Source organism: Coccinella septempunctata, chromosome 1 (assembly GCF_907165205.1).
Source record: "Coccinella septempunctata chromosome 1, icCocSept1.1, whole genome shotgun sequence".
NCBI lineage: Eukaryota > Metazoa > Arthropoda > Insecta > Coleoptera > Coccinellidae > Coccinella > Coccinella septempunctata.
This window is the reverse complement of record NC_058189.1, coordinates 70,890,234-70,914,683: the sequence shown is the minus strand read 5'-3', so window position 1 is coordinate 70,914,683 and position 24,450 is coordinate 70,890,234. Positions and strand designations below refer to the sequence as shown.

Sequence of the window (24,450 nt, the reverse complement as noted above, 5' to 3'; positions counted from 1 at the left end):
CTCGGCTACGTCGCCGTGGTTGCAAATATTTCAAAAGACTAAGATGACTTGTGGAAAAAAACTTAATAAAAATAATTAAGATGTTCGGGGAATTGAAATAAAATTTCACAAATAACAATTACAGAATTATAGTTTATTTGTTGAAGTTACATATACCATGCCGATGATGCAAAACTTATAAGATGTTTAAAATTATAATACATATGAACAGATGCTTCAAGCCTCAACACATATTTCTTCTTCTTTTTTCATCCATTCAATTCAAAGAACACGTGATCAAGGAACTACTGAATTATCTAGTGCACAAGATTATGAACGCTTCTTTGCTACTGTTCCTGTGTACTTTTCAGAAAAAATATAATCACACCAAAATTTATCCAACATCCGAAAGAAGGAAAATCCAATCACCTCGATAAAACCTTCACGAACATAAAGTTCAGTCAAGGTGAAAAAAATTGAAAGAATGATATAATAATCATTATTTATTTAATCAAATTAATCGCTTTCATTGTTGGTAAACTGAAAATTCCTCCGTTCGGGTTCTCAATAATGATGATTTTTTCAAGAAATTCAAAAGCGGGTCGAATGAAGAAATTAAATATATTTACATAAGAACATTTATTTGCACACCCACTCGTCAGTTGCTACATTCAAAACAAGGGGTCATGTTGTAAAGAAAAATATACAAGAAATTTAATATGAACTTTAAAAATAATACTTAAAAATTAAAGAAAACAGCCAAAACATGATAAAACTACGATCAATATTATGGAACAGACAAGTGGAAGTATATACTTGTTAAAAATGTGCAACGAAAATTAAAAATGTATAAAAACAGCAGATAATGAATGGAACGAGAGCCACCAAGAAGTAGCATACACATGTGGCGTATGCACTAGAATTTTATTTATGTTACAGTATATAATTATAATGAAATAACTGTAATAAATATATAATACAGTGGAGTCCCGGCATGAAGCTAAGTCTTTTTCTTTGAGAGTTTCAGAGCATGAATTTTCCCAGTATCATGCCTAAGATGCCCAAAACTACAGCTACAATGATCAGAACAGCCATGTTTTCCTGCGACGCCGGCGGCTGATATTTGTTCACCGTTTCTGTTTTTAAATTGCCTCTATTTTCCATCTTCAGACGTAGAACTTCCTCTTTCAGTCGAATATTTTCTTGTCTCAGTGAATGTTCGCTTTCCCGCAATTCTTTCAACTGTAAATATTAAACAGACACTACCATAAAGTATCCATTTACAATACGGAACGAAATGCAATTTTTTTTGGAAAAGGACTCTACAAGGAAAACTTTGGACTTTAGTCAGAGCAAGTACGGAATTATTGAAGAATCTAGGCTTTCTAGTTATTGGGACGTTTCTGAAAGACACTCTGAAGGTAGTTCAAAATGATTTGCAACATGATATTATACTAATAGGCAAGGAGATTAACCTTTACGGGGCGATTTCCCTTAAAACCCACAACGAAAATAATTTCATAAATGCCAAAGTCAAGAACACTATTCTATGTGCCGATTCCGAATTGGTACCGGTATCGGTATAATCGGTATTATTTGTGTTCTGTGATCGGTACTACCCACCCCTGCGAGAAACGTCAGGGGGGAGTTTATTCTGTGATCGTAAATTTATTTAAGCCATATTTTGGCGATTAAGCGTCTTAATCGATGTCTTAAAGCGTCTTTAAGCGTGACGTCATCAATTTTGTTGTCGCAAAAATAGAATATCGCTGATGATTGAGTCATCTGTCGTTGTCCTTAGACAGCGAATCGAATTGTGAATTTTTCAATTTCTGTTCTTTGGCTATTATTTGAAAAATATTTATTTATTCTAAATAATAATGCAGAAACTGCATTATTGGCAATAAAATCACTCTTCCCTAGTAGGAATTCAAATCAAATTCGATATAAACAACATATTCTCCCTTCTTCTTTATATTACCTCTTTCCGCTTAATACGACACCATGGACCTATAATACCTATGATATAATGCCTATGAAATAATGATTAGTATTATACATCTATGGACGACACAGGCCAGAGACAAGATGACTCTATGACACAGGCGCTCTCCACAGACCGCCAGGTTCCGCTTGAAGCGTCTTAAAGACTGACGTCATGACTTATTCGCTCGAATAGCACCGCTTAAAGACGCTTCACGCGTCTTAATCGCGAAAATATGGCTTTACACTAGCCAGAGACAACTTTCTCTATGACATTAGCGCTTAGTAAACGTCAAATATCAGGTTTTTAGGTGTTTTTTTTAGATATTCTCCGGTTTGGCTCCAGGCCGACCTTTCGTTTCAAACTGACGTGGATTCGTTTACATTTACGTTTGGTAAACGTCAAAAATCTCGATTTTCCTTTTTTCTTATTTCCGATCGGGTTCCAAGGCCGAGATTGTTACCTTTGCCCGGTCCGATTATTCGACTCTCGGTTTTTTTTCGGACCTGCGACGCGCAGCGGTTTGGACAAACTGAGCATTTCCGCACGCTCTAAATCGGTTGATTTTCCCCTTTCCCGCTTGGTGCTCACGAAATCAGTATACAGGTTGAGTCTTTGACTCGCAGGAAAAAAGTGTTTTTTTTGACCTCAAGAATCTGTTGAAATATTCGTACTCACTCTGTATACCAAATACTAAGTCAAAAGATCCATATTGTCGGCAAGATTTGTCTTGAAAAACCATAATGAAATTAATATCATATATAGAGGCCAGAAACAATACTCTTTGATCTATGAGCCGAATTGATACTACCCACCCCTGTCTGAGAACGATTCTAACCTAACCTTTTTTCATTTTTTTCATTCAAAGCAGCGCCGAAATGATCCGTCATATATTTTTCAATTTACATGCGTCAGAATCGAAATTTTAATGTCCCCCCATGAAAAATTGAAATTGTGTTAAATTATGCATCGAATATCGATTGAATTTTGAAATTCCTATCAGAATGAGTGGAGATATTGTTATCAGAAACAAAATAAAGATAACACTGTGATAATTTCATGAATGGCCATTTATATGGAAATGTTCAGAGAAATAGAGGACAATTGATTAAATTACCGAAACTGTTCATTAGATTTTGATCAATAATTGCCGCTGCATATCTCGATTAATTCATTGGTCACTCATTCCAGAAATATTCAGAGAAATACACATTTCAGCATCGCATTCTGCAGAGAGGCATCTTGTAATTCGATTGCTCTGCATTAATGGTATACGATAATCAATGGCACACTTACCTCAGTCACAACATTTGTCTGATCATTGGGTACGGCTGGGGGCACGGCATTGGGACTTGCTTCAACTGGTTCTTCCTGTTTCCTCTCCTTGTTGGCTTCCTCTGGGGGAAGTTCAAAGACGCACTTCAGCTTGGAGTCCATGAATTCTTCTGGCGGTAGCATTTTCCACATGCGATCGACATTGAAGGGATTGATATTATCTTCCGGTAAAACTTCCGGTACAAAGCAACTCTGCACCATGAACTTGTGTTTGTTCTTGTCTATGCCAGATTCCAACGGTTGAAGGGTTACTGAAATTTTTTCACGAATTTCAGTTCAAATTTCTTTTCAACGTCAAGCATGAATATTTGATTCACCACCTTCTTTTACCAGCTACAAGATGAACAATAAAACTCACTTGCAATTTCCGCCACTTCCTTGGGCAACAGCTTGCCAGAATTAGGTCGAACGCAATATTTTTTTGGGGCTGTAGTCTTGATCTTGAAGAACACTGTTGTTTCTGATGGATTTGTTAACTTCATATAAGATGTAACAGGCACATTAAATGGACCTTAAAAAATCGATGAAAGTATCAGTTAAATTGTTCATGAAAACATAAACATGTACTTGTCATTTTTGGTTGGAAATATGAATCGGATATGTAGTTTCTTTGTGATTACATGCATATGGAAATTTTCAAGTATCTTACTTTAGCAGTATGACTTTCGATTTTCATTATTGATAAGAGTTATTAATATTCTTATCACTTTTTCTTGAACTATTAGTTCTCAACTAAAGGAAATGCTTCATTACTAATATACAAGGAATATCCGTTTGTTATTTGAACAATATCAAGGACCAATAATGTCGTAGGAAACTCCAAAGTACGGAATAATACCTAGGACATAATAATGAGGAAAATTAATTATCCTCACCTCACTCAAAGTGTCTAGGTGAATCAAAGTTCAAATTCAAAAGATTGATACTATAGACAAATTATTGAACATTAGGACACTTCAACGAATAATCTAACAGAATTAAAAAACCTAGAGCAGAAAAATAGAACAATATTCAGGGAATAAAAGATGAAAATCCATAAAAGCACCACTGAAAATTTTCCAATGGGAAAAATATGTTACAATTTACATAACAATGAAAATCACAGATAATAAATCCAATATTCCATGAATATTCAAATATATCTGAGAAATTTCAAACTTTCCGGAAATAATTTCATCTCCATTTCCAATCCATTTGAAAATATGGGTTGAAGGAGTCGTGATTTCCTATCCGACTTTCTTAGCAGAAAATTGAATTATGTCAAATTCAACAAGGAGAGAGACTCACCTTTGAATTTAAGTTCATTTTGGGGTTCTATAATGAGTACCTGCTCAGGTTTCGACATTATTCAAACCTAACACTTCACAAATGGACGAATTTTCCACTGAACATCTATTTTTTCCAACAATTTTTTGATGACAGATCCCGGTAAAATGCTGAACGTCCAAGTAATCTGACATATACGCACGCGCTATATCAAAGATGGCATCTGAAATTTTATGAGTAATCATTCAGTTGTCGGTATAAGTGAAATCTGTTTTATCTAAAAAGTAGTGTTTTGCAGTTTCCTTGAGATATTTATTATGTTGTTAAAGTTTTCTCTATTTAGGTCACTTAGTTCCCTAGCAAACTAGTAGATGGCCACAGGTAATTTCGAATATATGATTCAAAGGTTTCTGTAGTCACAGAATATAAGTAAAATGATGTGGAACAGATGTCTCTGGCATGCTTAAACTTTCCTTCAACAAAAACCCTATTCTGGGATTCCCCCAGCGTATAGAAAAAGAGCGCTGTAAACTGTGGGTGGTGGGACATGGGTGAACGTTATTTGTTATTTGATATCAATAATTATCGTTTATGATAAGGAGTGAGCATATCTCCCGAACAGAATTCATTTTGGAACGATTTAAGCGTCACTTGAAAAAACTTTACTTCACGAATCAGCGGCAATCATGGAAAGAGAAACCAGTAAACCTAGTAAATTGGTGAGTCTTCTTGAGTTACTTATATTTTACTGGGATATAAACAGTTTTTTAAGTAAATATGAAGAAATTTCTTGATTTCATAATGTTTATTGGTTCGGGAACTCGTTGCAGTGAGAAACATGAGAATTGAATCCACGATTTTCATTGAATAATGAGTAATGTCAACTCAACCTTCAATTCCTTATCTATTCATTTTTTATATTGGAATAAATTCTTCAACAAATCCTCCTTTTCATTAATTATTTCACTGTCACTTCTTTTATCCCATGAAATCCTACGGAAAAGTCGAGTATGATTGGACATTGCATTACGAGTATTTTAGCATAGATATAATTCCCGTATTTTACTGATAATGTATCTAATCGAAGTAGATAGCTTTTTTTTGGCATTTTTTTTGTATTTTCCGAAGATTAAATTTTGTATTATTATTCAAAATTCGAAATATTTACTTTTTTACAGTCGCTAGGAGAAAATCGGCGATGTTTTGGCGAATACAAGTGTCCGAAATGTAAGAGAACATGGATGTCAGCAAATGCATGGAAAAATATGGGCCAAGAATGTGAGAAATGCCATATCAATGTTTTGCCACATAAGCTAGTGAGTGAGAATGTTCTTTGTCATTTCAAAGACGATCGTTGTAGTAATTACATTTTTTTATCTTGACAGTCTCCCTTGAAGAAACTAGATGGTCTGTATACAGACGATATTTCGAATCTGGATTCGGAATATTTTCCGAATCCAGAAAAACCACACCCTCGACACCTTTGTGAGAAGTGCAAACAACTAGGCCACTTTTGCGGAAGGGAGTATTCTCTTCTTTAGATTGAGATTCGTTATTCTTCATTGAAATTTCAATGAAGCGGGAATGAACTAATTTTCAATATAACATTCAAAGAATAACACAAATTAACTTTGATTTATTGTTTTTATTAGATGATATTTGTAAGTATTAAATTTCCCCAATAAATCATTATTTTTTCTTTTATTTTTACACGAATCTAACAATTCTTCAGTTTAGGTGTAAGTCTGAATAAACAAATCGGAGTTTTGCTTTTTGATAAACGATCCCCAACCTCCTTCAACTTTAAGCTTGAAAAAAAAAAGATTCGAGAGATACTGCATGTTCTAGTTTCGAAAGATAAGAATTAAAAAAAGGCAAGATATTACAGAAACCTTTATTTTTGATTTCCGACCTTTCTATCTAGAGATATGGTAGTTGAAGGGTCGTTTGAGAAACCCTGCAAGGAACGGGTGCGACATTTCCTCTGTCGCTCGTTTTTTTTTTATTAATCTTCAGATCCAAAAATAGGCCCGGGTCAGGTCCTTCGGGAGGGCCTTGACGCGAATGCGGATAAATCATGGGGGTACAGGGGATCGCGTTACTGCGGCTCTCCCGAATCGTTGGGAAAGGTTCAGGCGCTGACCTTTTCCCGAATTCAATAGACGGCGCAGTAGGGATAACCGCATTACGATACAGGATGTTCCTCATTGTTTTCTGTTTCGGCATAAGGCAAAAGAATTTCTTCAGTTTAGGTATTTGTAGTTTTAGTTTAGATTTCTGTGCTTCATTATCATCATTGAGAGAACTGTTTTAACCCTCTATGATCCCATTTCATATCTTTTAAACTTCAAATTGAGACCGCGCCATGGGACAGCGGTCGATTACTCTAATTCTATTAACTTTACAAAAAAGAGTTTCAAATAAAACTTTATTCTTTTCAAGTAGAGTATCTCCTAAACTTATTTGGAACTATACAAAGTGTTTCGTTTCTTCTGCACAGCTATCAACTTCGTTATTTTTAATGGAACACCCCATATATTTTCACATTTTTGAATTCCTTGTTGAATTTGAATATAAGTTTGATAACACAACTATATCTGAATTCTCAGCGGTTTTCGAGAAATTTGACTTTTTATCACTATTTTGACAGTTTGAGGTACTCATATAAAGGACTATAGCTCAGTCCCTATTCTATGTAATTGATTCAAATTTGGATTGCATCTAGTCAATAAATGAAACACTAAGAATTTTCTATGTAAATAACCATATTAGGGGAGACTGGGGGAATCCCGGCCGTCGGGGTAATACCGGCCATCGAGATTCCCCTACCCCAATAGGAATTTTCCATAGATTTGTATTCAACGGCCAAGCACATCGAGAAATCTAACCTCAGTATCATTTGGGCAGCTCGGAGGTGATGATTGTTCCTAGTGTTGATCATTTGGTGAAATAGACGTGTTGCTTACAAGAAAACTGTGACTTCGAGACGCCATAATTTCAAAACGGTAAGTGGCAAATATAGTTAGCGCATATCAAAATGAACTGAATACTCTTGGTGATCATCCACTTCACTCAAAAAAGGTATTCCTCCACACATTTTTTCATATCGTGATTATTGTTGAATGACTGTTTTGCGGGTAATTCCGGCCCTTGCCTTGCGGGTTTTACCGGCCCGGCCGGTATTACCCCATAGATAGATTTTGAATTTTTTCCCAACTTTCAGATGCCGAGGACATACAAAAGGAAGACCGAAAAAGCTTCTTGGACTTCGGAGACTCTGAGGGAAGCTTTGTCAGCTATACAAAATGGGCGTGCTGTTCGGGAAGTGTCAAGAAGATTTGGGATTCCGAGAGCGACTCTCCAAGACCGTCTTAGAAATGGCAATGTTTCGAATCCTCGATTGGGACGATGCCCTATATTTAACCAAGAGCGAGAAAATGAATTAACAAATCAAATAATTAATCTCTCTAAGCTATTTTTTGTAATAACGCCCGGCCGATATTACCCCCACGGTGCGGGTAATGCCGGCCACTTAGTAACTTTTTGAAAATTCATTATGTTGCTACTACTTATTTGTACCCTTCTGTTTTTTTTTATAAATTTTGTTTCTGAATGTCTTATCTTTGATTTACACCAACCCGTTTCCTTCTGAATCAATAAACCTTCATGAAATTCCAAATTTTCCTTAGGGGGCCGGTAATCCCCCACTCTCCCCTATATACAGGGTTCACGAAAACGTAGATCCATTATCAAAACAGAAATTCATCAACATCTTCATTTTTTTTTAATGGCAACCCATATTTTTTTTCCTGTTCATCATCTAGTTGCTTTAAATAATGAACAGAAAAAAATGGGTTGCCATTTCAAAAAAATAAGATTTTGATGAATATCTTTTTTGATAATGGATCTACGTTTTCGTGGACCCTGTACATAATATGGTTTTTCACAAAGAAAATTCTTGGTGTTTCATTTATTGACTAGACATAATCCAAATTTGAAGCAATTACATAGACTAGAGACGGAGCTATAGTAGAGCTTTATGTAAGTACCTCAAACTGTCAAAATATCAATATAAAATCAAATTTCCCTAAAACCGTTGAGAATTCAGACATATTTGTGTTGTCAAACTTATATTCAAATTTAACAAGGTGTGCAGAAGAAACAAAACACTTTGTATAGTTCAAAATAATGAAGAAAGTGATCACGCCTAAACAGGGAGGCAATGTATAAAATAATGACAAACTGGCTAGCTCAATTCAGATCGTAACACTTGTCGATATTCATATCGTCGGGTGCTATGCGTCTGAATTTATCCTCATTGTTCAAAATAATTTTAGGAGATGTTCTACTCAAAAAGAGGCAAGTTTTATTTGAAATTCTTTTTCGTAAAGTTAATAGAATTAGAGTAATCGATCGCTGCCCCATGGCGCCTGTATATATTAGCGGTTTCTGGGAAAGTTCTTCCGGTCGGGAAATAAAATTGCTTCCGTCCATGAACATTCCTTGCTTGGATTCTGGAGTTTTTCTGATGTATTCACAATTTTGATTTTATCATCCTCACTATTCTTTTGCATAGGCTTTATAAGAACGGATAGAAAGGGCGGCTAAATCAAAGATATTACACACCTGCGTGTAATATCTTTGTGCTAAATCGAGGTCGTAGATTACGAATATGCTATAAGTTTTTTCTAAGAGCAGTAGTTTAACAAAAAAAAAGACCTCTTATGAAAAATTTCGAAAAATTAGGTCCACTTTGAAGAGCTACAGCAGCTAGAAAAATGGGTCTGGACAGATGCTGATTTTTTTACATATAGATTGATCTCTTGCGAATAAAATAGTCTAATATTTATTAAGCTGTAGCGTACAGTTTGGAAGTTACGATTTTTTTCGCAATGGTCCAAAATTTCGAATTTTCCATCGACCATAACTTGAAAAATAATTTTTTTTTTAAATATCTGCTTGCATTTTCGTCATCTACGCCCTCGAATTAGGTGAGAATATCAATTTGGTTTCGATCGGAATCAAAAAATATTTTTCGAAAAATCAATTTTTTTCCATACATATGCATGGAAATTTGTCAAAAAATTCATCGTTTCCGATTTCCACCAAAATCGAACTATTTACTGAATCGAGGTAGTAGATTACGAATATGCAAACAGATTTTTTCTACGAGGATTATTTTTTAAGTTAGGATGGACGGAAAACCTGAAATTTCAGACCTTCGCTGAAATCGAAGGCGCGGGTAGAAATTGAATGTGTTTAGTTCATTTTCATAAGTCTATGTCGGTTTAAGGTACCCTCATAGCTGTCTTGGCTATAGTTGTCCACACACAGAAGGTTTCACAGACTATTTTGAAAATGTCTGAACAATATCGATACAGATTCTGCTAAAAAAATTGGGGGTTCTGCAGCACAGGTTAGCAACCACCCCTGGCTCAGAGACTTTAATTTCGAACATTGAAGATCATAGTTGGCTTTGAAGACTCGCAGAGGACCCTACAACAACCACCTTGTATCTAATCTTTCGATCTCCAGAGGCCTGAATTCCCAATATCGTTCGGGTTTCCCTGCGGAGTTCGAGAGATCCATCGATAATACCGGCCGGCTTTTAATTGCCGTTGTAGTTGTGCTCGACGCTCTTCGACGCGGCGTCTTGTCGCAGAAGCTCAGCCCAAAGGCAGCAGTCGCACGGAAGCTCCCGATGGGTCGATGCGGAACAGCCGATTCTAGTCCCGCTATCATTCTCATGACGCTATGACTGCATACTCGCGCGTGCGCAGCGCCCGCCGGCGATGTTGTCACGTCGCGGCAACCCTTAGATTAGGGGGTTGCGCCAGATGGATTTCGGAAGTTAAGGGATGACTAGTGACACGAGGTTTACGAGGGCCTTTGAGCCGGCTCGGTTCCGGAGTAATACGGAGCTCCTGTAACCCGGGCAGGCGATTTGGCTTCGACAAATTCGACCTCGAATTTCCTCATGGACATGAGGAACGATCGAGCTTCGAATAAGATAACAAGAATGTGAAATATACCTTGAGGTCAAGCAAAGCAAACAACGAGGAATATTAAAGACGAGCTGCTCGATTTCAATTATTCATATTTGCTCCATGCGCAGATTAGAAAGTTTATTATTTCTAATACTCACTCAACCATGTAGATTTACCACAAAAATAATAGTACTTGACTGGAGATTAATTGATGAATAAGCACGAAACAACTTCAGACAACCAGCAACTCTTCGGTTAACGTGCATTCACCATTTTGCAACCCCATTGGGCATGAAAATTTCGAAATTTCAACTGAAAAGAGCTTATTGGGAAACTCCCCCCTTTTAATTTAGTACTTGTAGTACTACCACAGGTAGTTTTTCATATAGCTAGATGACACAGCTTCATCATGGAAAAACTTGTACCGAAGAAAAGTTTCATTGAATGATCATGAGCAGAAGGATAGATCTGCTTTGAGACATTTTAGGATTTCTGAAAAGTATTCGAACAGAATGTTGAATTTTGTGCAGAAAGAAGAGAAGAGAATTTTTTCACTGAGAAAAAAACAGGCAACAATTTATACAATGTGCGCTTTCGCCATTTTGCAATCGCAAAGAATACATAGAGTATCTGAAAAAAAAATATTTTCAGTGTTGGACAGCGATTATTTAACACAAAAGACTGCAGTTGAGTGCGGTTAAGGTACTGTCCACATAAGTTGGGAACAATATTTCTGAATAGAACACTTTCATGGAGAATTTTCGTATTATACAGAGATTAGCAAAAATTTCGGGCGTTCAGAGGTTAAATTTTATGTTCCAACTAGAGCATAGACAATTCATTCATTCAGTCAATTCAGTGATTGAAAAAAGAGACAGGGTTTCAGAAAGTTCTATTTAGAATTCAGGACCGCTCATTCAAATAGTTATACCCCGATATTCTAAAATCCACAATACATCAGACGGTAGCGAACATATTCAATGTAACAGAATTTATATAATGTTTCATCTGAATCTAAACGACTTATATTTCAGCTGAATATTTCCAAGATCAGAAGGATCGTGAATGAAGAGGATGACAAAGAATTTCCTTCTATTGGGAGACCCAAAAAAGTGGTGGCATTTGAGAATTTTATGTTTGAGTGAAGTGCGAAAAGTTTACTACAGGATTTTCGATGAATGTCATCGTAGAATAAGTTCCCGAAAATTGATTTTTCTATTTTTCATTTGACTTGTAATATACATTGTAAATGTCTTAAGGTACCAATAAATACCTAATTATTATTATTATATCAATGTATTAAGATGAACAGCCACAAATACGCGCCACTTGTCCGGCTAATTATTTATTCATGTGAAAGTTTTGTTCAAAGGTAAAGTTTATCTTGATTGAAACTTCCTTTAATTCCTTTTACTTATATTGATGCAAGATGATTTTTGTTGAAGAATTTAACATTCTTGTAATTATCTGTTAACTCCTTCGGGAGATACCCATTCCCAACCACTGCAACATATGTATTTCATTTTCGGGTTAATATTTTTGAAATCTATCGATTGCTATAACGTATCCAAACTTTAGCCAAAGAAGATAACGAACTTTAACACTCCTCAAGCTAGTGCATATTATGATTTTATACTGATCTCTTGTATTTTCCATGCAAATAACTGGATTTGGTATGCCTTCAATCAGTTTGTATAAACTTCAATTATGTTCGTCACATATTTTCCGAAGAGATTCGACATTGTGATAAATTACGTAATAATAGAAACTTTTACGTAGAACGGGCAACATAGCGTTGATTTAAAACCCAAAAATGTTTTGACAAGCGTCATAACCCCACATTTTCGTACTATACAGAGTGAAATGAGTCAAATTTCCATGGCCAACAGACTGCTAAAATTAAACTGAATGGAGTATATACTTCATTATTTAATAAAAAAAAAGTTGAAAAAGAATACTTTTTATGGTAGTAATAAAAATTCTGTATTTATAGATAAACGGAGGCGGGATAGGCGGCCAGATATTTCATCCCCTCATCAGAATCCAGACGATAATTTTATGGGGGCGTTAATTCCTCTCCGTCCTCGCTTCTCCAGGTTTATTATTGCAAATAATAGTCTTAAATCTCTCATTATCGAATCATAATTCACAGTCCTTCACGAAATTCATCAATTAATCTTCCATTCACGTAATCATCCTACGTCCGGCAATAAATATCGATCTGGGCTCGTAGAAGGAGGCCCGACGTGTTAAAATCGCGATTATCTCCTTGCGAAAGCGGCAGAACCCCTGGCTCTTCTCCACTTTTTTTTTTCTCTCGCAACAGCTTGAGATGAATCTCGTAAGGGATGCCTCGAGAGGCACAACGGTCGGAATTACAATTACGGAGACGCTGCGACAGGATTCAATCTGGGGATTCTGCTACCGGAACCCAAAGACAAAGACCCTTCAGGGACGTGCTGAGATTGTTTACTAAAACATGATCCTGAAGAATAGCTCTGAACGGTTAACTGGTAATTGTTGATGCTGTCGAGGACATCTTGTTGATGACAACGCGGTATATGGATATTTCCCATTTGCGATGAGTAATATTCACAAGATGCTCCAGTTCTTAAGGTGGCAGAGTGGTTAGTGCCCCAACAACACTTTTAGATACATCAGCCAGCTTATTTATAATTCCCTTCTATACAGGTTGAGTCTTCGACTCGTACAAATATTTTAGCAGTGGATTCTGGAGGTCAAAAGAAACACTCTTTTCCCACACCATTTTTTCCGATTCAGCCCTGATAAAAAGATAAAGTGATTTTAAGTTTTCATAATGAGCTAAGCTACCCTTGGAGAATGAAAATTCCCTTCAGAATAACAAACTAAATCTATGACACCATAAATCTGTGGATCTTTTGAGGAGTTGCATTCGACAGATATTTTTTATTTTTCGACATCAAATTACTCGGGAACGGAGTAGTGTATAAATAAATATATATTCATTAGATAGCGTCCAACTTTGTTTCAAGTTTCGAGAGTTGTGTTCTTTGAATTTTTGGTATTTTTATGGAAGGTAATGGTCATAATGAGAAAACTGGAAGACGTGGCTGATATCTTGTGTTCGAAATACACTGCGCAAAAAAATTAACGCAAATTCTGAAAATCTCAATTTTAATGAAAGTTAACTCTACATTGACTTTATAACTTATATTTTATGTTCTCTCGGGAAGGTTTTGAACGAAACAAGACACATTAAATGGAAGAAAAATTCAGGATTTCACCGAATCTTATGTGAAAGAAGAGAAATGAACAATTTTCAAAATACTGAAATGCTGATAAGTGATTTAATATTTGGTATTTCCACCCCTTGCGTTAATTACAGCTCGGCAACGACGGTTCATACTCAAAATGAGTGATATTAAAATGTTCTGATCTAATCCTTCCCAGATTTCTCCGAGTTGGATTCCTAAGTCATTAAGAGTAGCTGGATGATTTTCTGAACTTCTCAGCCTTCTATTGAGGTTGTCCTCAATCGGATTGAGATCTGGACTTCTTGCTGGCCATTCCATTCGAAAGACTTCAACCTCCTCAAGATACTCCTGAACGATGCGCGCACGATGGGGTCTGGCATTATCGTCCATAAAAATGAAATTTTCACCAATGTATGTGGCAAATGGCACTACATGCTCTTTAAGAATGTTCCTTATATACTTATCAGCATTCATAGCTCCATTATCAACGACCACTAGGTCTGTGCGAGCAGTCAAAGATATTCCACCCCATACCATAATCGATCCTCCCCCAAAACCAGTGTTATTCAGGAAATTGCACTGAGCATATCTTTCATGTGGACGTCTGTATACAAGGGAACGTCGATCACAATGGTAGAGGCAGAATCTAGACTCATCTGTGAAGAGAACTCTTTCCCAATCGGCCTCTTCCCAATGGATATGCTCTCTCGCAAAAGGTTATGTGAAGTTAGCCACACTTTTCCAGCCACGGTTTCTGACATAGAGACAGTCGAATCGGGGATACAGGGCAGTTACTCGTTATTTATGAACAGTGTTGCCATATTTATTTTGTAGTAGGATAATTGAGTCTTAAGAATTCCAAATGATAATACCACAATATATAATATTTGATTGAGTGATTATCGGTCACATTAATTAAAACTAGCTTTAAAAAAATAACGGCTCTTAAACCGCCGTCATTTTTTCTTGGATGGTCGTCGAAGTGTGAATGAAATCAATTATTGAAAGGGTGAAAAAGTGGGAAGGGGTAGAGGTGCTACCTAAAAAAAACTGTTTTAGAATGCTTATCGACCACATAGGCTAAAACTGCAGTCAGTTTTTCTTGGATGGCCGTCGAAGTGTTAGAAAAAAAATGAAATCTGTTATGGAGAGGGTGGAAAAGTGGAGAGGGGTAGAGGTGCTACCTAAAAAAAAACTGTTTAAGGATGCTCATCCACGACATAGGCTAAAACCGAAGTCAGTTCTTCTTGGATGGCCGTCGAAGTGTTAGAAAAAAAATGAAATCAGTTATTCAGAGGGTGGAAAATTGGGAAGGGGTAGAGGTGCTACCTAAAAAAAAACTGTTTTAGAATGCTTATCCTACACATAGGCTAAAACCGCAGTCAGTTTTTCTTGGATGGCCGTCGAAGTGTTAGAAAAAAAATGAAATCAGTTATTCAGAGGGTGGAAAAGTGGGAAGGGGTAGAGGTGCTACCTGAAAAAAAACTGTTTTAGAATGCTGATCCTACACATAGGCTAAAACCGCAGTCAGTTTTTCTTGGATGGCCGTCGAAGTGTTAGAAAAAAAATGAAATCTGTTATGGAGAGGGTGGAAAAGTGGGAAGGGGTAGAGGTGCTGCCTAAAAAAAACTGTTTTAGAATGCTGATTCTACACATAGGCTAAAACCGCAGTCAGTTTTTCTTGGATGGCCGTCGAAGTGTTAGAAAAAAAATGAAATCTGTTATAGAGAGGGTGGAAAAGTGGGAAGGGGTAGAGGTGCTGCCTAAAAAAAACTGTTTTAGAATGCTGATTCTACACATAGGCTAAAACCGCAGTCAGTTTTTCTTGGATGGCCGTCGAAGTGTTAGAAAAAAAATGAAATCTGTTATGGAGAGGGTGGAAAATTGGGAAGGGGTAGAGGTGCTACCTAAAAAAAAACTGTTTTAGAATGCTGATCCTCCACATAGGCTAAAACCGCAGTCAGTTTTTCTTGGATGGCCGTCGAAGTGTTAGAAAAAAAATGAAATCTGTTATGGAGAGGGTGGAAAAGTGGGAAGGGGTAGAGGTGCTACCTAAAAAAAAACTGTTTTAGAATGCTGATCCTACACATAGGCTAAAACCGCAGTCAGTTTTTCTTGGATGGCCGTCGAAGTGTTAGAAAAAAAATTAAATCTGTTATGGAGAGGGTGGAAAAGTGGGAAGGGGTTGAGGTGCTACCTAAAAAAAAACTGTTTTAGAATGCTGATCCTACACATAGGCTAAAACCGCAGTCAGTTTTTCTTGGATGGCCGTCGAAGTGTTAGAAAAAAAATGAAATCAGTTATTCAGAGGGTGGAAAAGTGGGAAGGGGTAGAGGTGCTACCTAAAAAAAAACTGTTTTAGAATGCTGATCCTACACATAGACTAAAACCGCAGTCAGTTTTTCTTGGATGGCCGTCGAAGTGTTAGAAAAAAAATGAAATCAGTTATTCAGAGGGTGGAAAAGTGGGAAGGGGTAGAGGTGCTACCTAAAAAAAAACTGTTTTAGAATGCTGATTCTACACATAGGCTAAAACCGCAGTCAGTTTTTCTTGGATGGCCGTCGAAGTGTTAGAAAAGAAATGAAATCTGTTATGGAGAGGGTGGAAAAGTGGGAAGGGGTAGAGGTGCTACCTAAAAAAAAACTGTTTTAGAATGCTTATCCTCCACATAGGCTAAAACCGCAGTCAGTTTTTCTTGGATGGCCGTCGAAGTGTTAGAAAAAAAATGAAATCTGTTATGGAGAGGGTGGAAAAGTGGGAAGGGGTAGAGGTGCTACCTAAAAAAAAACTGTTTTAGAATGGTGATCCTACACATAGGCTAAAACCGCAGTCAGTTTTTCTTGGATGGCCGTCGAAGTGTTAGAAAAAAAATGAAATCTGTTATGGAGAGGGTGGAAAAGTGGGAAGGGGTAGAGGTGCTACCTAAAAAAAAACTGTTTTAGAATGCTGATTCTACACATAGGCTAAAACCGCAGTCAGTTTTTCTTGGATGGCCGTCGAAGTGTTAGAAAAAAAATGAAATCTGTTATGGAGAGGGTGGAAAAGTGGGAAGGGGTAGAGGTGCTGCCTAAAAAAAAACTGTTTTAGAATGCTGATTCTACACATAGGCTAAAACCGCAGTCAGTTTTTCTTGGATGGCCGTCGAAGTGTTAGAAAAAAAATGAAATCAGTTATTCAGAGGGTGGAAAAGTGGGAAGGGGTAGAGGTGCTACCTAAAAAAAAACTGTTTTAGAATGCTGATTCTACACATAGGCTAAAACCGCAGTCAGTTTTTCTTGGATGGCCGTCGAAGTGTTAGAAAAAAAATGAAATCTGTTATGGAGAGGGTGGAAAAGTGGGAAGGGGTAGAGGTGCTACCTAAAAAAAAACTGTTTTAGAATGCTGATCCTCCACATAGGCTAAAACCGCAGTCAGTTTTTGTTGGATGGCCGTCGAAGTGTTAGAAAAAAAATAAAATCTGTTATGGAGAGGGTGGAAAAGTGGGAAGGGGTAGAGGTGCTACCTAAAAAAAAACTGTTTTAGAATGCTGATCCTACACATAGGCTAAAACCGCAGTCAGTTTTTCTTGGATGGCCGTCGAAGTGTTAGAAAAAAAATGAAATCTGTTATGGAGAGGGTGGAAAAGTGGGAAGGGGAAGAGGTGCTACCTAAAAAAAAACTGTTTTAGAATGCTGATTCTACACATAGGTTAAAACCGCAGTCAGTTTTTCTTGGATGGCCGTCGAAGTGTTAGAAAAAAAATGAAATCTGTTATGGAGAGGGTGGAAAAGTGGGAAGGGGAAGAGGTGCTACCTAAAAAAAAACTGTTTTAGAATGCTGATTCTACACATAGGTTAAAACCGCAGTCAGTTTTTCTTGGATGGCCGTCGAAGTGTTAGAAAAAAAATGAAATCTGTTATGGAGAGGGTGGAAAAGTGGGAAGGGGTAGAGGTGCTGCCTAAAAAAAAAACTGTTTTAGAATGCTGATTCTACACATAGGCTAAAACCGCAGTCAGTTTTTCTTGGATGGCCGTCGAAGTGTTAGAAAAAAAATGAAATCTGTTATGGAGAGGGTGGAAAAGTGGGAAGGGGTAGAGGTGCTGCCTAAAAAAAACTGTTTTAGAATGCTGATTCTACACATAGGCTAAAACCGCAGTCAGTTTTTCTTGGATGGTCGTCGAAGTGTTAGAAAAAAAATGAAATCTGTTATGGAAAGGGTGGAAAAGTGGGAAGGGGTAGAGGTGCTACCTAACAAAAAACTGTTTTAGAATGCTTATCGACCACACAGACTAAAACCTCAAATAATTTTTTTGGATGGCCCTCTCGAGCTCCTAATTAATTCCATAGGTACTCTTTTCCACACCACCTCGGAGGTAGGGTACAGGGTGCGTTTTTTTTGAGTGGTTTCCCCAGTAGGCCTAATCCACGTTAATATCTCTTGTAATCGAAAGATGGTTTCCACAGAAATTTCACTTAATTGATTCAAAAAAAAATTATGAAAATCTCAATACAATAAACATAATTTGCAAATTTCAGCATCCTTACCATTCGAATGCTGTTCTTTGATTGAATCACTCTTTTTAGCTTCTAAAACAGTTAGAGCATTTCCTTTTTCCAATGTCACTTAAAATTATTGTTTGTGCGCAGTACAAACACTTGTTTATCATATTATCTGAAGATTGTATGAGGACTTTCTTGATGTGATTTCGGTATTCTATTATATTGATGTTGGTTTTTAAAGGCTCTTTATTTATAATCTTTTCGAAAAAATAAAGAATGAAGGGTCCACAGCTGAAACTGTCTCTTTGTCTGTCATGGGGTAATGTTTTGCATCTCCAACCTTCCAGTTGAAACGATTCTTCATTCAATTCGTTGTGATACTTCATGTATGACAGGAATTTTCCTAAATATAGCTCCGTCTCTTTGTAGGAACTGCCCATAGGGTTCATAAACACAAATTCTTTTTCGCTGAAATTCACTATACTGAGACAAAAATGATGTAGACCAGGCCGGGGAGTAATATCTGAGTAATTCTGTAATATAGGAAGAACTAATTTACTACTGTTTATTCTGAACTTCTGAATATCCTCATGATTTTCTCCAGATGAGAACAAAAATATTCTCGTTGCGGTTAAACATGACACCACTTGATATTCCAATAAATTCGAGTTTATAATATTGAGGAATATATCGACTAAAAAATTTGTCAACCATTGCTTCGTAGATAAGATGGAGAAGTCTTCACTGGTCACTTCATTAACAATAACCGGAAGCTTCTCGAAGGTTCCCACAATATAGTTTCTGTCAATATTTCTGTAAAATTTATGGTCCTCAACAAGTCCGTTATCTAATATTTTAGGAGATATTTCGCTCTTCCATTTGAAGAAAAAAGGTGTTTCTGTCGCACCTACCAAATGGGGTAACAAATAAAAATAAAATAATGTATTAACATTTTTCAGAATAACATCCCAAATGTCCCTATTCCTTAAAATCCTCTCAATTTTTATACCTTCGTATGTGTAAATAACGAAGTCACACCATTTCCTGTCAGTGATTTCCAGAAGTCCTTGGATTTGATAAAAATAGTCATGAGATACTTTAAGCTCTCCACTATTTTTGTCACAGTATGGTAGGAGTCCCTTCTCAATGGCCAAAACCGGATCAATATTCCTAATTTTGAATGGGCATTTGATTTCAATAATGCCCTCATCTGCGACCAGCCCATCTGGTGATCCGGCAATGAACTGATAGTTTTGATGAATGACCAGACCAACCTTGTCACAATGAACGTTCACTTTTTGTTCATAAGCCATTCTTGCATTTTCTTCATTGGATTTGCCATGAAAAATAGCTCTAGATTTAATTTTTGGTTGAGAAATAATTTGTGTGGCAAGTTTTTCGAGTACTGTTGATCGATTACCTTCCACAACCTTTCCAAAAACTGAAGCCGTTATTCTCTTCCGTCTTTCTTCGAACCACTTAACAGAGGAAGACTGATCCCTGGTATCCTTTTCTATTATCAGCAATTCCTCGAGAGATTTCCTGAATTCTTTCTCCAAATAATTTTCAAAAAGTATCTTCAAAGAATTCGTTTTCGAAAAGGAGTGTTTTGGTGGTTCAGTAGGATTCGATGGCAAACACAATTCGCAATAAAATGGATAGGATTCTTTCATCGAAGGGTTATCCACGCAACATGCATGAACCCATCCTTCGCAAATATCACATCCATACCAAATTGCAGTTTCATCAAGTAAACCTTCACCACAGTAGAGGCATGGCTGTGTGGAGTCGTCAACTTTAGAGTTCAGTAATTTTTTCAACATGCTTCCATCAAAATTGCTCTGTCTTTTTTTCATTTTTTTCAGCCAAAATTCTTGTGATGCCAAACCCATGTCTTCGGAACACCGTTTTTTTTTGGAGATTTTATTGCACACAGCTTTTTTATCACTCAGCTTATGTTTCTCCTCAGCATAGATGTAAAGAACATATTTTCTTATTTTTCTCAGCACTCGACTACATTTTTGGCTTCTTTGCTTTTTCAGAATATTGTGTTTCATTATGCCAAAAAATCTTTCAATAGGACCATTGCTTTTCCTATCGATATCCTTAATCAGAAGCGTACTCCATAAGGATAAAAAGGGTATATACTTCTTCAATAATATAATATTCGAAAAATTTTGATTGAAGAATATATTTTCTGGATGAACTCTTTCAGTGTCATCAACAATCATATTCATTTGTTCGGATGCGACACTCTCAAAAAAAAGGGCTTTTTCTGTATAGAGAAGTTTCATTCGTTGAATTATGTTCAGCCATTAAATCACTGCATGCGATTTTAATATTCTTTGTTTTCTGCTTTACCTCTTCAGAACTGCAACATATTTCCAAAAGAGATTTGAAACTTGACTGAAATTGCAGAGTTTTCGTTGGTGAATTCAAAACTATGTGCAAATTCATAAACCACTGACAAAATGATAACCATTCATTCATTTTAAAAGATGCGGCCATTATTTGTTTCATTTGAATTTTTGCCGTATCATCTGAAAAATTCGCCTCTATATCCGCTGACATTATGCCCATCATATGAAAGCAACAGATACATATTTTCATTTTGTCTGCTGGAAATGGTTTAGAATTAGTGATAACATCAAACGTGATGTCCAAATATTCTTTGAGGTCCATTGAATTCCAAGCTATTGGGACAGCATTCAAAAATGCCCAACTGAAATCAATGACGACAATTTCGAATAAGGGCCATTTTTTCGAATTCTTACTTGCGCAGTGGGCTTTGAATTTCAATAACCAAGATCCAATGACACCTGCATCATGTTCGGAAGAAACCATTTCGATAACAGGGCATACTCGGTTATTTCTGGATAATTGAATCACACCAGCGTAATAATAAACCTGTTTGAATGATTTGTCAGGCTTCCGAATCACAGATCCTGTTGAATCAAGGTGCAGCGTCTGTGTATTATTACAGAGCGGAATTTGTTCGTTACTCCAAACATACACGTGAAATGGAACTGCTACCGATTTGATATATTCAGGATGGTCTTTCTGCATGAGAATCAGATCATGTATATCGTTGCAGTCCCTGTCATTTTTAGCTAGAATTTCTTCCTTAGCCTTTCTATAGACTGCTTCAGATCTAACATTTCCTCTATTTCTTAAAGTTAAGATAGTCGTTCCATCCAGGTGTAACACATCATTTTGATGCTGATCCATCGGTGTCGAATGAAGCAATGTATTCTTCACTATTTTTCTTTCTGCTCCTCTAAGTTGCTTGCCCTTTTCTTCAATATGGTTAAAATCTCTGGATGAGCTATAAACTTCGACTCTATGTATATCAAGATCTAACCTAGAAGCATTCTCAATAATCAAAATGAATACCTTACATATAGTATGTATGCAGTATGCATACACCTTTATGGCATCAGCCTTCTTGAAAAAACGGTGATGTTTGTAATATAACGGGCATGTGTTATTCACAGTCTTGATCCTTCTGTCTATAACTGTTTGATATTGTCCTTGAATGAGTTTTTTATTCCTATATATGATTCCGTATTCCTGTTTGGATAGTGAAAATTCCCCCTCTCTTACGGTGCATTTATCGTAAGTAGATCTACGAAGATTTTCATTCTCCAAGTTTCTCGAACCCATTGGAAAAATTTTCGGAGATTGTAAATGTTTTTCTATCGTCATTATCTGAATTTCTCCTGGTACATCCTCATAATCGGGAGTTATATGATTGAAAGATGATTTCTCAGTGTTTGAACCATAGCGATCTTCAGAAAATTCATGATCTCTTTCATTTGTTGAATGCATGAAAGAGCGACGATCCTCATTTTGCTCAATTTCATCAGAACCATCTGAAGTATCACAATACGAACAGTCTAATGACGCCACAGTTTCTGCATCGGAATAATCATCGATAATGGAATTTCTTTCCGAATTATCTTTTTCTTTTTCATAGCCGTGGAGCAGAGGGGTCAAATTTTCTTCATTTTTGGCGTCAGACCTATTTCTTTTTGGTGTTGATGTCATAAACACATATTTCTCATCAATTTCAAATTTATTTGATTCTGCAAGCAGGTCAGTTATCGGAAATTCTGAACTGTTCCCATTCGTTACTAGAAAATCTCTTTCGGAATTGCTATCGAAAAGTGGTGAAGCTCTATGTTGGTTAGGTTTATGACCCATCGAAACATCTGAGTCAGATCCTTGAACAGTCAAAGGATGTTTCAAATCATCAATATATTTGTTGCAGAACTTACTGAATAGCTTCCTATTTTTCATGTTACTTTTTCTATTGAAAAACACACAAATATCTCCATAAATTGAATTTTCTGCGCGATAGCTTTGAGTCAAAATGTCAGCAGTACAATGATGCATTTGGAGAAAATTCGCGAGGAGGACAGTTCTAGTAGAACGAATTGTTTAGATAATAGTAGGTACAATAGCGTGAAGGTATTTTGCACGGTAGAGTCCATGTTGAAAAATTAAGTTAAAAAGAGTGTGCGCGCGCAGTCCCTGTCGGAAAAACGAAAAATGATAATAAGATGGCGATTTAAGAGAGAGTCACGAGAAGGTTGATTATTATAATTTGGAAAATAAAGAAAAAATCAAAATCTGGTGTTTCAATATCCTACCGGCCAGACAACTCAAGGAAAGAAATTAAGGAAACAACCCTTTTCACAACAACGAATGTTTTTGGGTTTTTCACATTTTCTAACAATTTTTGGATCGTAGTCAATCTTTATACCCTGTCTAATATTACCTGTATTCCTTTTGAGAACTCGCACTATAGCGTTCCGATTTTTATTTTTTGTTGATGAAAATAAGTGAAGAGCAGCTTTTTCGACAACATTACTTGTCACAGATATATTCTCCACTGGACAGTCAATCATATGACAGTTTGCATTGATAAAATCTTCCAGAGCTTTGATGGGAAATTTTGATTTGGTTGTAGCCATTTTGTCGAGAATGCAGATGTTTGAAATGATGCCCAGAACTTATATTCAGTGAGATAATGAAGAATTAATGAAGAATAGTGAATCAGAGTGTCATCCAGATCAATTCGCAGTAATTTTCAAGAAATATTATACCAAAATTTTTGTGTATAATCTAGATGGTAATAAACCAAAAATATGAAATAAAAAATACCAACAACAAAAACCAACCAACAGCGAACTTACAAACAGAAAATAAAAAGCAGAAATAAACGACAGAATTCACAAAAAATCAAATGTAATAGACGAAAAAACAAATAATATTATCTTCAGACTAAACTGACAAAAAATTCAGACCAATAGCGAAATATCCACACAAAGAAAAAATAAAACATAACACAAACAAAAAGATATAAAAATATACTGCGAGATGCGCAGCATTCTAAAACAGTTTTTTTTTAGGTAGCACCTCTACCCCTTCCCACTTTTCCACCCTCTGAATAACTGATTTCATTTTTTTTCTAACACTTCGACGGCCATCCAAGAAAAACTGACTGCGGTTTTAGCCTATGTGTAGAATCAGCATTCTAAAACAGTTTTTTTTTAGGCAGCACCTCTACCCCTTCCCACTTTTCCACCCTCTCCATAACAGATTTCATTTTTTTTCTAACACTTCGACGGCCATCCAAGAAAAACTGACTGCGGTTTTAGCCTATGTGTAGGATCAGCATTCTAAAACAGTTTTTTTTTAGGTAGCACCTCTACCCCTTCCCACTTTTCCACCCTCTCCATAACAGATTTCATTTTTTTTCTAACACTTCGACGGTCATCCAAAAAAAACTGACTGCGGTTTTAGCCTATGTGTAGAATCAGCATTCTAAAACAGTTTTTTTTTAGGCAGCACCTCTACCCCTTCCCACTTTTCCACCCTCTCCATAACAGATTTCATTTTTTTTCTAACACTTCGACGGTCATCCAAGAAAAACTGACTGCGGTTTTAGCCTATGTGTTGGATCAGCATTCTAAAACAGTTTTTTTTTAGGTAGCACCTCTACCCCTTCCCACTTTTCCACCCTCTTTATAACAGATTTCATTTTTTTTCTAACACTTCGACGGCCATCCAAGAAAAACTGACTGCGGTTTTAGCCTATGTGGAGGATCAGCATTCTAAAACAGTTTTTTTTAGGTAGCACCTCTACCCCTTCCCACTTTTCCACCCTCTCCATAACAGA

General features: G+C 36.5%; 1 protein-coding gene across 1 annotated transcript; it reads right to left on the bottom strand.

Annotated features, from left to right (window-relative positions):
- Window positions 1-112: 112 nt before the first annotated feature.
- Window positions 113-4,766, bottom strand: LOC123317269 (vesicle-associated membrane protein/synaptobrevin-binding protein). The gene is made up of 4 exons (XM_044903707.1): window positions 4,586-4,766; window positions 3,657-3,809; window positions 3,260-3,549; window positions 113-1,221 (listed from the first exon to the last, which is right to left on the bottom strand). The coding sequence occupies exons 1-4, from the start codon at window positions 4,641-4,643 to the stop codon at window positions 1,003-1,005; spliced, it is 720 nt and encodes a 239-aa protein (XP_044759642.1). The 5' UTR covers window positions 4,644-4,766; the 3' UTR covers window positions 113-1,002.
- Between the last annotated feature and the right edge of the window lie 19,684 nt (window positions 4,767-24,450).

Excerpts from the sequence above, each read along its gene's own strand:
- LOC123317269 (XM_044903707.1), bottom strand. The coding sequence starts at position 4,643 with ATGTCGAAACCTGAGCAGGTACTCATTATAGAACCCCAAAATGAACTT. Across the intron at positions 3,550-3,656 it reads GGAAGTGGCGGAAATTGCAA|TAACCCTTCAACCGTTGGAA; the intron begins GTGAGTTTTATT and ends AAAAAATTTCAG. Across the intron at positions 1,222-3,259 it reads AGACAAATGTTGTGACTGAG|TTGAAAGAATTGCGGGAAAG; the intron begins GTAAGTGTGCCA and ends TAATATTTACAG.